Consider the following 12,021-nt stretch of genomic DNA (forward strand, 5'->3'; position numbering starts at 1 on the left):
GTGCTGTAGGTGGGCGGTGTGCCGCAGCCAGGGCTGTGCTGTGACCACTGTGCTGTAGGTGGGCGGTGTGCCGCAGCCAGGGCTGTGCTGTCACCACTGTGCTGTAGGTGGGCGGTGCTGTGATCACTGTGCTGTAGGTGGGCGGTGTGCCGCAGCCAGGGCTGTGCTGTGACCACTGTGCTGTAGGTGGGCGGTGTGCTGTGACCACTGTGCTGTAGGTGGGCGGTGTGCCGCAGCCAGGGCTGTGCTGTGACCACTGTGCTGTAGGTGGGCGGTGTGCCGCAGCCAGGGCTGTGCTGTCACCACTGCCCTGTGACGGCTGTGACAGTCCCTAGGCTCGGCAGTGGGGTTGTTATGTACTTTGGTGATGCGCTGGCCGCTACAATTTACCGCTGCCAAGGGCAGAACGTCACATGGCAGCTGTAGCCACTTTGTAATGAAAAGGTTCAGTTATGTGCGTGTGTTTCTGCTGTCTTCTGTTCAATATATCGTCTACGTAATCAATACCGGTTTTAACCAGTTTCGTAGGTTTCGCTGGCACAGGCAGTACACCGGGCTATTCTTTAACCCCGATTTCAGTGTATTTTACCATACAGATCGAGTGAGTGTGACCTTTGGCGACACTAACTGCCCAGCGGTCAGCCTCGGCCGATCATACACAACACACGGGCACAGGAACGAGCGTGAGGCGCGTCCAACACATCCGACATATACATACTGGATGCTGATCAATCAATCGACGTTAACTGCATGATGCATGACATTGTTTCACTGACCCGCGTGCTGGATGGAGACACTAATTTATAATTTTCGGAGACGTCTTTTTTCGTTTTATTCGAACGTCTCCCCCCTCACTCTAACGGGTCAGTGGACAACAGCGGAGCATATAATTTAAGTACGTCCTCGCCAGCGAGGTTTTATCCGCATAGCAGTAACGAACACCCGACTGGCTGCCGGTGCCCTCGGTGTCCCCTCATTACGTGGTCGGGCTCGCCAGCATGCTGCCGTGACCGCTGTCCGTACCAGCGCTACCAGCGCCCTCTTTCCCACTCCTAGCCTGGTCGCCAGCGCCATCTGCAGACGGCGGCCGCCGCCGACTGGCCAGCGGCGTCGGCAGCGGCTCGTAGGTGGCCGCCGCCGCCAGTGACGTCACCAGGGTAGGCCGTGACGTCACCGGCGGCCGGGTGACCTGGTCAGGCCGCAGGTAACCCTCCGTGAGGTCGTTGATCTTTTGAACTGAGGTCCAGCTGCCGGCAGAGAGAAAGGAATCGGTGATCTAATGTAGCTTCAGCGACCACTGGTTCTCGATGAGTCCCCTCAGACCCAGTCCCCAGACCCAGTCCCAATCCTTCTAATCCAGTCGCCTAGCCCAGTCCTCTCCGATCCCATCTCCTAATCCAGCCTCCACTAGCACAGTCCTCTCATACACCGTCCTCTCACACACCGTCCTCTCATACACCGTCCTCTCATACACCGTCCTCTCATACACCGTCCTCTCATACACCGTCCTCTCATACACCGTCCTCTCATACACCGTCCTCTCATACACCGTCCTCTCTGACCCAGTCCCCGGACCCAGTCCCAGTCCCAGACCTCTGTGTTCCATCCTCACCTGATGTGGTTCTCGCTGCCCCGTTGTTCCTCGCCGTGGCCCGGACCGGGCTGCTCACGGCGTCCGCCGGGGGCCGCGCTGACGTCATACTGTCCGCCGTCGGCGGGCTGCCCGTGGTCCGGCCGACGGTCCGCCGTGGAGTGGCGGTCCTGCCACCTCCCGTGGTCCCACGAGGCCTCTCCGTGCCGGTGGTCCTCTCCAGGTCGGTGGTCCTCTCCGTTTCTGTGGTCCCATATAATGTGTCGATGGTCCTCTCTGTATTGATGTTCCTCTCTAGCTCGGTGCTCCTCTCCGTGTTGATAGTCCCCTGCGTGTCGGTGGTCCTCTCTCCAGAGTGCCTCCTCGTCCCAGCGGTCCCCGTCGTGTCCTCCGTGGCCGTCCTCCGCGGCGGTCGGCTGCAGCTCCAGCAGCGTCTGCGGCGCCTCCTCCAGCCGGCGCCGCAGCGCCGCCAGGATCTTGGGCAGCTCCTCCGCCAGGGAGGGCTCGGCCGAGGTCCGTCCGCTGGCGCCCGACTCTGTGACACACAGGGTGAGGGAGGGGTCGGCTGTGACACACAGGGTGAGGGAGGGGTCGGCTGTGACACACAGGGTGAGGGAGGGGTCGGCTGTGATACAGAGGGTGAGGGAGGGGTCGGCTGTGACACAGAGGGTGAGGGAGGGGTCAGCTGTGATACAGAGGGTGAGGGAGGGGTCGGCTGTGATACACAGGGTGAGGGAGGGGTCGGCTGTGATACACAGGGTGAGGGAGGGGTCGGCTGTGATACACAGGGTGAGGGAGGGGTCGGCTGTGATACACAGGGTGAGGGAGGGGTCGGCTGTGATACACAGGGTGAGGGAGGGGTCAGCTGTGATACAGAGGGTGAGGGAGGGGTCGGCTGTGATACAGAGGGTGAGGGAGGGGTCGGCTGTGACACAGAGGGTGAGGGAGGGGTCAGCTGTGATAGGTACAGGGGGTGAGGGAGGGGTCGGCTGTGATACAGGGGGTGAGGGAGGGGTCGGCTGTGATACAGAGGGGAGGGAGGGGTCGGCTGTGATACAGAGGGTGAGGGAAGGGTCGGCTGTGATACACAGGGTGAGGGAGGGGTCGGCTGTGATACAGAGGGTGAGGGAGGGCTCGGCTGTGACACAGAGGGTGAGGGAAGGGTCGGCTGTGATACAGAGGGTAAGGGAGGGGTCGGCTGTGACACACAAGGTGAGGGAAGGGTCGGCGGTGATACAGAGGGTGAGGGAAGGGTCGGCCGAGGTCAGTCCGCTGGCGCCCGGCTCTGCGGAGGAGTGGAAGGGGGAGGGGAGCAGGGAAGTCAGCCGCCCACAGAGCAGCAGGTAGCGGATGAAGAGGGCGCGGCGGCACTCGTCATGCACCGCGCCGCACACTCAAATGCTGGTTGATGATTATACGATAATGTGGAAGACGCGTTTTTCTAGTGAATTTCGATATTTGTCTGCAGCTCAGGGGCGTCGACACCGGTCCGACTTTTCCGACTAGTCTGACCACTTTTTCGACTAGGCGGTGCCCTGCTGTGGCTCGCGGGGGCCCCTGCTGCAGACCGCGGGGGCCCTACTGCGGCTCGGGGGGCCCTGCTAAAGACCGCGGGGGCCCTGCTGCGCCTCTGGGGCCCTGCTAGACACCGCGGGGCCCTGCTGCGGCCCGCGGGGTCCCCTTCTGCGGCCGCGGGGGGCCCCTGTTGGGGCTCTCGGGGGCCCTGCTGCGGCCACGGGGGCCCCTGCTGCGGCCACGGGGGCCCCTGGGGGCCCCCACCGGTGGGGGCCCCCCGAGAAAAAGTCGGACCAGTTTTCCTTACGCGTCGACGCCCCTGCTGCAGCTATTACCTATTTATATTGTTTTTTTTTTTTTTACAACTCAATACCAACTTCACGGAGAATAAGAAATGTTATAACTTGCATTGCATAGGGGAGAGTGGGGCAATGGCGGACGGTGGGTAATGCCGGCCACCCATCTCTAGTGAGTACTTTGTCCATCACTAATCAGCTGATGTTGTTTACATTTCACTTGAGCGCCATTCTAGCACGTGGTGCAAGTTTGTCACGGTAGCTCCATTATTTTCATTTTATAGCGTTAAATGTGTTTTTCGTATCTGATTTTTAATTTTAGTTGCATCTATTTGCTGACTCTGAAATGTATTAACGCATTTTCAGAAGTGCTGCTTTGCAATGACCTTCAATTAAGCCTTTCTTAGGCGACTGCTGGATGTGAGGCGTTTGCGGCGCAATGCCTTTGACTGCTTTCTTAAAATAAAGCTGACCTCGGGGTAATACCGGACACGTGTCCGGAATGACTCCACGCGGTTTTGTTTGCGACTTCTGTCGTTAAAGCTCAACGTTTCGGGTTGCTGTGTTTACGGCTGTGTTAGTTTGCTTGCTGTGTTTACGGTTGTGCTAGTTTGCTGCTCTGTTGGCGCCGCGCTGTTGTGTTGCAGCGAGTGCAGTGTTGTGTTGCAGTGCAGTGTACTGTTAACTGCTGAATACAGTTGTCGTTTCTTAATTCTCACTTAAATTTCCATCGAAAGAACGGTTTAAGGATGAATACCAGTGACGATATTTCGACTTTTGTGCTATTGCACTTAGTGGCCGGCATTACCCCTCGCTTTTTTGCACCTCCATTTTTCACCACATTTTCGCGTAGGCTCTGAATTTGTCATCAGTGATCTGAGATACTAAAACTGGGTGCTATCTGAAAGCCTATTCCTTTGGCTATAACCACAGTCAAAATCACCATAAAATAGCTTCAAATAGCCAAGCTATTGAGCAAAATGCTTATGGTGTCGCCATTGCCCCACTCTCCCCTATGTGCTACAAGGCAACGCAGAGTAGGGCACAAGTTGAGAAACATTTTATGGTGATTGGCAAATATTTTTAGGTAGTAGGTATACCTCTCTTGGAGCGTCCAATGAGTTCAATACCACCTCTTTGGATCTGGAAATGCTTTAATAAGTGAGTAGGCGTATCCCGCTGACAGTCAGCGTCTAACAGGTAGGCACTGCCGGATCCGCCACCGACTGCCTGACTGCCCCGCTGGCGGAGCCCGACTGCCCCGCTGGCGGAGTCTGACCTTGTAGAAACTCAAAGTGCGGCTGGTCGTCCGGTGGCAGCCATTTTCCTGCCAAGATGGCGTCGTAGAGCGCGTGCGCCGTCAGCTGTTGGCGCCTCAGGGGAATGTCGAGACTGAGTCGGCGGCTGCGGGGAAGGAGGGGGGGGGGGGGGGTCAGGTGCCGGAGACGGGTCAGCGTGGTGAGGTCGACAAATCAACAGAAGCGTCTGAAAGAAACAGAAGTAAGCAAACAAGTACGGCTCTCGCGAGATTAAGCGGTAGGTTTTGCACGGTAAGTTTACTCTGACCTGCTGCTGGACTGTGTCCTCCGTATACTGTCCCCGTACTGTCCTCCGTATACTGTCCCCGTACTGTCCTCCGTATACTGTCCTCGTACTGTCCCCGTACTGTCCCCGTACTGTCCCCGTACTGTCCCCGTACTGTCCCCGTACTGTCCCCGTACTGTCCCCGTACTGTCCCCGTACTGTCCGTGTACTGTCCCCGTACTGTCCCCGTCCGTACTGTCCCCGTACCTGCTGCTGGACGTGTGTCCCCCGTACTGTCCTCCGTTTACTGTCCCCGTACTGTCCCCGTACTGTCCTCCGTACTGTCCCCGTACTGTCCCCGTACTGTCCCCCGTACTGTCCCCGTACTGTCCCCGTACTGTCCCCGTACTGTCCTCCGTATACTGTCCCCGTACTGTCCCCGTACTGTCCTCCGTATACTGTCCCCGTACTGTCCTCCGTATACTGTCCCCGTACTGTCCCCGTACTGTCCCCGTACTGTCCCCGTACTGTCCCCGTACTGTCCCCGTACTGTCCTCCGTATACTGTCCCCGTACTGTCCCCGTACTGTCCTCCGTATACTGTCCCCGTACTGTCCTCCGTATACTGTCCCCGTACTGTCCCCGTACTGTCCTCCGTATACTGTCCCCGTACTGTCCTCCGTATAATGTCCCCGTACTGTCCCCGTACTGTCCCCGTACTGTCCTCCGTATACTGTCCCCGTATACTGTCCCCGTATACTGTCCCCGTACTGTCCCCGTACTGTCCCCGTACTGTCCCCGTACTGTCCCCGTACTGTCCTCCGTATACTGTCCCCGTACTGTCCCCGTACTGTCCCCGTACTGTCCCCGTACTGTCCCCGTACTGTCCCCGTACTGTCCCCGTACTGTCCCCCGTACTATCCTCCGTATACTGTCCCCGTACTGTCCTCCGTATACTGTCCCCGTACTGTCCTCCGTATACTGTCCCCGTACTGTCCCCGTACTGTCCCCGTACTGCCCCCGTACCTGCTGCTGGACGTGCGTCCTCCGTATTGCTCCGGCCGCTGGGAGTAGATGTTCAGGTGCAGTACAATCTGTCAACAAAAAGAAGGTAAAAGAAACAGAAACAGCCCAATTCAAAGGGTTCAGCGATTTTCTCTACTTCTTAGACTTCGTCCAGTTTTCTAGTAAAGCAAACCTGAACTCATCAAAAGAGCCTGAAATAGTCAGCCTGCACGTATTTGGATCATTGCAATCAGTTATTTGGTTTAGATGTGACTTGTCTGAAAATCCGTAGAATTTTGTTAAAAAGCGTTCTTGACATTGTAAAGATGCGCGCATCAATGTCTCTTGCGTGTTAGATAAATATTTCTTATGTTTGCCACCCTCTGGCTACTTTGTCGGTGACGCTGGCTATAAAGTAGGTACACATTTGTTTTGTTTCGGTTTCGGTTCGGCGCGGCGGCTCGTCGGCACTCACCTTGTGCATGTCGTCCTGGCTGGTGCCGAAGCCGTCCTCTCCGCCGTCCGGCCGGCTCCCCCGGTAGCTGCCCGTATCCTCGAGGTAGCTGGGGCTGAACCGGTGCTGTCCGCCGGGCCCACCCGGCGCGCGGCCGGCGTCCGAGTGGCCGCCGCTGTTGTCGGAGTAGCCGTTATTGTTGGAGTAGCCACCATTGTTGGGGTAGCCGTTATTGTTGTTGGAGTAGCCACCATTGCTGGTGTAGCCGTTATTGTTGTTGAAGTAACCGTTATTGTTGGAGTAGCCGTTATTGTTAGAATAGCCGTTATTGTTAGAGTAGCCGCCGTTATCGTAGTGGTCACCATTGCTGTCGTAGCCGTTATTGTTGGATTGATAGCGGTGTCTGTCATTATGGAAGTCGTTCTCCCTATTGTCTGAGTTTCGATAGCCGTCATTGTTGTGATCATCAAAATCGCTATTATAATTGTTGTTGTAGCTGTTATGCCTGTTGTTATCGTTTCTGTTGTAGCTGTTACGGTAATTGTTATTCTCCTGGCTGTTGTAGTTGGTGTTGTCATTGTTGTAGCTATTGTCGTTGTTGTAGTGATTGTTGTACACGGTATGGTCGTCGCGGTGCTGTCTGTCGAACCGGTTCCGGCCCCGGTGACCGGAACTGAGGTAGAAGTTGGACGACTGATACCTGCCGACGAGTACCGAGAATAGGGTCATCAGGTCAGGTCAGTGGCCATCAGGTCAGGTCAGTGGCCATCAGGTCAGAAGTCACCAGTCAGCTGAGAGGTCACCGGGTCAGGTCGACCTTCATCAGGCTACCTCAGAGCTTATCAGTCAGCTCAGAAGTCATGGGTAGGCTTATCGGTTATCGGATCAGGTCAGCCGTCTGTAGTTCTGGTCAGCGGTCATGAGGCCACCTCTCTCTGCAGTCGTAGTCTGTTTCCCAGCTGCAGGGAGGCGTTTCCCTCAGCTAGGAGCCCTTGACGTGCTGAGTTCACTGGTGCTTTTCTTGTTTCTCTATCTTAATTAGATCAAAAGTTATAAGCGAAATAAACTTTTGACCTGTTTTTAGCGAAATTTTTACATTCATACCCCCAAAACCCCCTTAAATATTGACCTAGAGCAACCAAATTTGCACAGGGGCGAGAACTCCAGGGGGCCCATCTACCTACCAAATGTGGTGTTTCTAGGTGCCATAGGAGCCAATCGCGATGGGGGGGGGGGGGTTGCATCGACCCCTGCCTGAAAAATGCCCTGCCAGGGTGAGGGTTAAAGTACACATCAAGCTGGGTCCATTCATGTCCGTAATTTGCAATTTGCTTTAAACTTGATTTTTGGCAATTTGTTAAAACATTTAATATTTTTGACAAAAAACTATGTAGATAACATGGACCATAGACCAACAATAGACCAATAAAATAAAAACTATGTAGACCAATAAAATAGATATATCTAAAAAAAATTCCGAAAATTGGCATTGAAAATTGACAAAAGACGTCAATTTGATAAGGCAGAAGCCATACCAAGTTGAAAGTTGATAGCAAGCGGTTCGTAAGTTATTCCAGAACAAACGGAGGGGTCGGATCCGACCCCCCCCCCCCCGCCCCAGGCGGTCGCGAGTTAATAAATCGCATGCCGTTTAACATAACGGTACAATATCGGTGTTCAAAACTTATTTTAAAAATACTAGAGGGACAGCATTACGCGCAGCGTAATAAATCAGTTTTATTGCAATCGGCCTAGTATCGGCTGAGTTACTGCAAGAAAAAAGTTTGGCGAATCCTTTGGCCGGCGGTGCCTTGCGCCGGTGTTCATTGCCAAGGGTCAGTGACCTGCCGTCTCTGATTTCGCTCAGTTTTCAAGCGAAGAAACGTTAGCACGTGCCGTCTGCTCGAAGCCGGCCGGGGCCCAAATTCCCGCAAAGATGCGCCCGCCACGTGCAAACCATCGGACCCACCCCCACCAAAATTTAATACGACAAATGGTTGCACGCGCCCGACTCGGCACCAAAGTTTCAACCCCGTAACACGTACCGTTCCGGAGCAACAGCCCGCCATAGGGAACAGACGTGTTACGCACGTACAGACATATTGATTTTATGTAGGCAAACTAGGTGTCCAGCATTACGCGCAGCGTATGATAAATCAAGTTTCATCAAAATCGGCCCAGCAGCGGCTGAGATATTGCAAGAATAAATTTGGCGTCTCCTGCTGGCCGGCGGTGCCCTGCGCCGGTATTCATTACCGAAGGTCAACGACCTCCCGGCTCTGATTTCGCTCAGTTTTGCAAGCGAAGAAACTGAGCCTACGGCACGTGCTCTCCGCTGGGCGCCGGCCGCGGCCAAATTCCCGCGAAGAGGCGCCCGCCACGTGCAAACCGCCGAACGCACCCCCTCGAAAAGTTGATACGACAAATGGTTGCACGCGTTCGACTCGGTGCGAAAATTTCAACCCCGCAGCCCGCACCGTCGCCTCGCAACAGCCCGCCAAAGGGAACTTATGCGTTAAGTACATACGCACAGACGTTTTGATTTTTATATAGGCAAACTAGAGGGACAGCATTACGCGCAGCGTAATAAATCAATATTCATTAAAATCGGCCCAGTAGCGGCCGAGTTATTGCCAGAATAAATTTGGCGACTCCTCTCGGCCGGCGGTGCCCTGCGGTGCCCTGCCCTGCGGTGGCCGGCGGTGCAAAGGTCGACGACCTCCCGGCTCTGATTTCGCTGAGTTTTGCAAGCGAAGAAACTGAGCCTACGGCACGTGCCGTCTGCTCGAAGCCGGCCGCGGCCCAAAATGCCGCAAAAATGCGCCCGCCACGTGCAAACCGCCGAGCGCACCCCCACCAAAATTTAATACGACAAATGCTTGCACGCGCCCGACTCGGCGCCAAAATTTCACCCCCGCAGCCCGCACCGTTCCGGAGCAACAGCCCGCCAAAGGGAACTGACGCGTTACATACATGCATGCATACATACATACATACGTACAGACGTTCTGATTTTTATATAGGCAAATAAGTCACATCTCCATAACAATGTGCGCTAGCCAGTTTTCTCAGTACCTAATTTAGCTAGCAATTCTCGTGCTGTGTTCAAAACTATTTTTACGGTGGGTGTCGAACTTAAAAACGAGCTATAGGCTCTACATAGTCCAGGATCCGACTGCATGGTGACTAACTTTCAGTGACGCGGTCTGTGCCCCGGCAGTATGTCGAGTGCACGGAAGTGTGCACAATGGCAAATCAGTAGGGATGTCTGTAGACACCGGCCTGCTTATACACGATAACGATATACAGAGAAGGTGCAGATGGCTAGGACACACTCTTTCATACAGGTCTAGTCGTTTGGAAACAGGTAGAGGTTTTGGCATTCCACTGCGACTCTCGTACAGGCTGCGAAGGAGCACCAGCTGGGTTACAGTGGAAATTCAAAACCCATGCTGGTCCCATGTGCGCTTCTTCGCATGCAGCCGTGTGGGTCATACCAGGGGATAGGCGGCGCGGGCCTAATGTGTGTCACAGTCATGCCTTGGGAGAAAAAGTCAGCTCCACCCCCCCCCCCCCCTCAAAGCTCGATGAAAACCTGCGCAGCCAGCTACTCTCAAAAACACCCCTGTCTCACTGAAAACTCCATGAAACTTTAGCATACGGGTGCGAATATAATGGCACTGACTCGTGCGAGCTGGAAACAGAATCATTTATACAGTACTGGATACCGAGTTTTGCCAGCACTGATCGGAAACAGACTAGGTACTTCAAACTGCAGTGGATAGTAAGTGCTGTGAGTGCATTGGCCAGAAACAGGCCTACACAGTACACAGTGATCACTGCGCGATGGGGGAGGGTAATGCACCTAATCGTGTGCCCAGTGGAAGGTGCAGTGTATAGAGGTAAAGTGTCCGAGCGAATGTAGTGTATATAAAGGGACAAATGTCCGGCAGAAGATATATATTATAGAGGGGCAAATGTCCTGTAGAAGGTGTAGTGTGCCTATTGACGGCAAAGCGCCCGGTAGAAGATGCAGTGTTTATAAAGGGACAAATGTCCGGTAGAAGATATACTCGTATATTATAATAGAGGGGCAAGTGTCCTGTAGAAGGTGTAGTGTATAGACGGGAAAGTGTCCGGTAGAGGATGCAGTGTATGGAGGGGCAGACCTCTCCGTGCTCGGCAGAGGGCGCAGCTCAGTTGGTGTGAAGAGGGACGCAGCCTGTGTCCGGCAGAAGGTTGCGTGGAGTACCGGATCCTGACCGGTGCTGGGGCCACAGTGTGAGGTGACACGTGTACCTGGTGATGCGAGGTGTCCTGCTTGCCACGTGGCCGGCCGGACCGTGTCCCTGATGTGTGACCCAGCCTCCCACCAGACGCTCGACCATGCAAGCAGCCAGTCGCGCTGCCATCGCAGCCAGTCGCGCTGCCATCCCGCCGTTCAGTGAGACAGACAGACAGAAGCAGCCAGTCGCGCTGCCATCCCGCCGTTCAGTGAGACAGACAGACAGACAGACAGACAGACAGATGGAAGACGGGGGTCGCCGGTTTCGTGTATTGGTTCTACATTCCGATAGAGGCACAGAAGAGAGCCGTCAGTTTGGACAGCACGGTTCAGCTCGGAGAGTTCAGTTCAGCTCGGGCGGACAGTATAACGCGGACAGTTTGATCGAGAAGGCACCACGTTGTGCGAGTCAGTGCGCGTTTATATGGTAAGATTGTGCGCCCGGCTCCCCCAACACTGTCTACCACGGGAGAACGGGCGGTACTGGAACCTTTGGTTACACTTTGGGTAACAGCCAAAAGATCACAGCGGGACAGCCAAGCCATCACAGTGGAACAGACCAACCATCAAAACGGGATCGGAAGATAAAAACGAACGGTCACGTGGCTAAAACGCCGACCAGCACGGCACCCGTGCCAATGGTCACGTGATGCGCCGAGCCAGCCACCTGACTCCAACGCAAACACAGCGCCAGTGGGCCTGTCCTGTCACGTGATATTACCGCCTGCCACCACATGCGCTAGCCCGTGCTGATCAGTGGACGGACACTCTCGATCCGGGGATTGTGGGCCGCCCCGACAACTCCGAGACATCGCCGCCAGATGATTGGGGGCACTGGGCCTACGCCTGGGGATGGGCGTGGGCCTGGACCTGGGGATGGGCGTGGGCCTGGACCTGGGAATGGGGATGAGGATGGGGATGGGGATGGGGATGGGCTTGAGCCTGGGCCTCAGCTTGAGCTTGAGCTCTGGCCTGGGTCTGAGCATGAGCCTGGGCCTCAGCATGAGCTTGAGCTCTGGCCTGGGCCTGGGCTTGAGCCTGGGCCTCAGCCTGAGCTTGAGCTCTGGCCTGGGCCTGTGCATGAGCCTGGGCTTCAGCCTGAGCTTGAGCTCTGGCCTGGGCTTGTGCCTGGGTCTCAGCTTGAGCTTGAGCTCTGGCCTGGGCCTGTGCATGAGCCTGGGCTTCAGCCTGAGCTTGAGCTCTGGCCTGGGCTTGTGTCTGGGCCTCAGCTTGAGCTTGAGCTCTGGCCTGGGCCTGTGCATGAGCCTGGGCTTCAGCCTGAGCTTGAGCTCTGGCCTGGGCCTGGGCCTCAGCCTGAGCTTGAGCTCTTGCCTGGGCGGCCTGAGCCTGAG

The 12,021-nt window shown here is 55.5% G+C and overlaps 1 protein-coding gene across 2 annotated transcripts in view; it reads right to left on the minus strand.

Annotated features, from left to right (window-relative positions):
- Positions 1-557: 557 nt before the first annotated feature.
- LOC122372945 overlaps positions 558-12,021 on the minus strand; it is a 58,261-nt gene continuing 46,797 nt past the window's right edge. Inside the window, exons 5-9 of one of the 2 annotated variants that reach the window (XM_043350629.1) lie at positions 6,406-7,084; positions 5,952-6,019; positions 4,682-4,806; positions 1,613-2,126; positions 558-1,247 (exon numbers count right to left, since the gene is read on the minus strand). In XM_043350629.1, the coding sequence (XP_043206564.1) occupies positions 977-1,247; positions 1,613-2,126; positions 4,682-4,806; positions 5,952-6,019; positions 6,406-7,084 (1,657 nt within the window). In that variant the 3' untranslated portion in view covers positions 558-976. The remainder of the gene's footprint in view (positions 1,248-1,612; positions 2,127-4,681; positions 4,807-5,951; positions 6,020-6,405; positions 7,085-12,021) is intronic. The other variant, XM_043350630.1, reaches the window with a different exon arrangement.

The sequence above is a fragment of the Amphibalanus amphitrite genome, unplaced genomic scaffold (genome assembly GCF_019059575.1).
Source record: "Amphibalanus amphitrite isolate SeventyFive unplaced genomic scaffold, NRLGWU_Aamphi_draft 001422F_arrow, whole genome shotgun sequence".
In the NCBI taxonomy this organism is placed as follows: domain Eukaryota; kingdom Metazoa; phylum Arthropoda; class Thecostraca; order Balanomorpha; family Balanidae; genus Amphibalanus; species Amphibalanus amphitrite.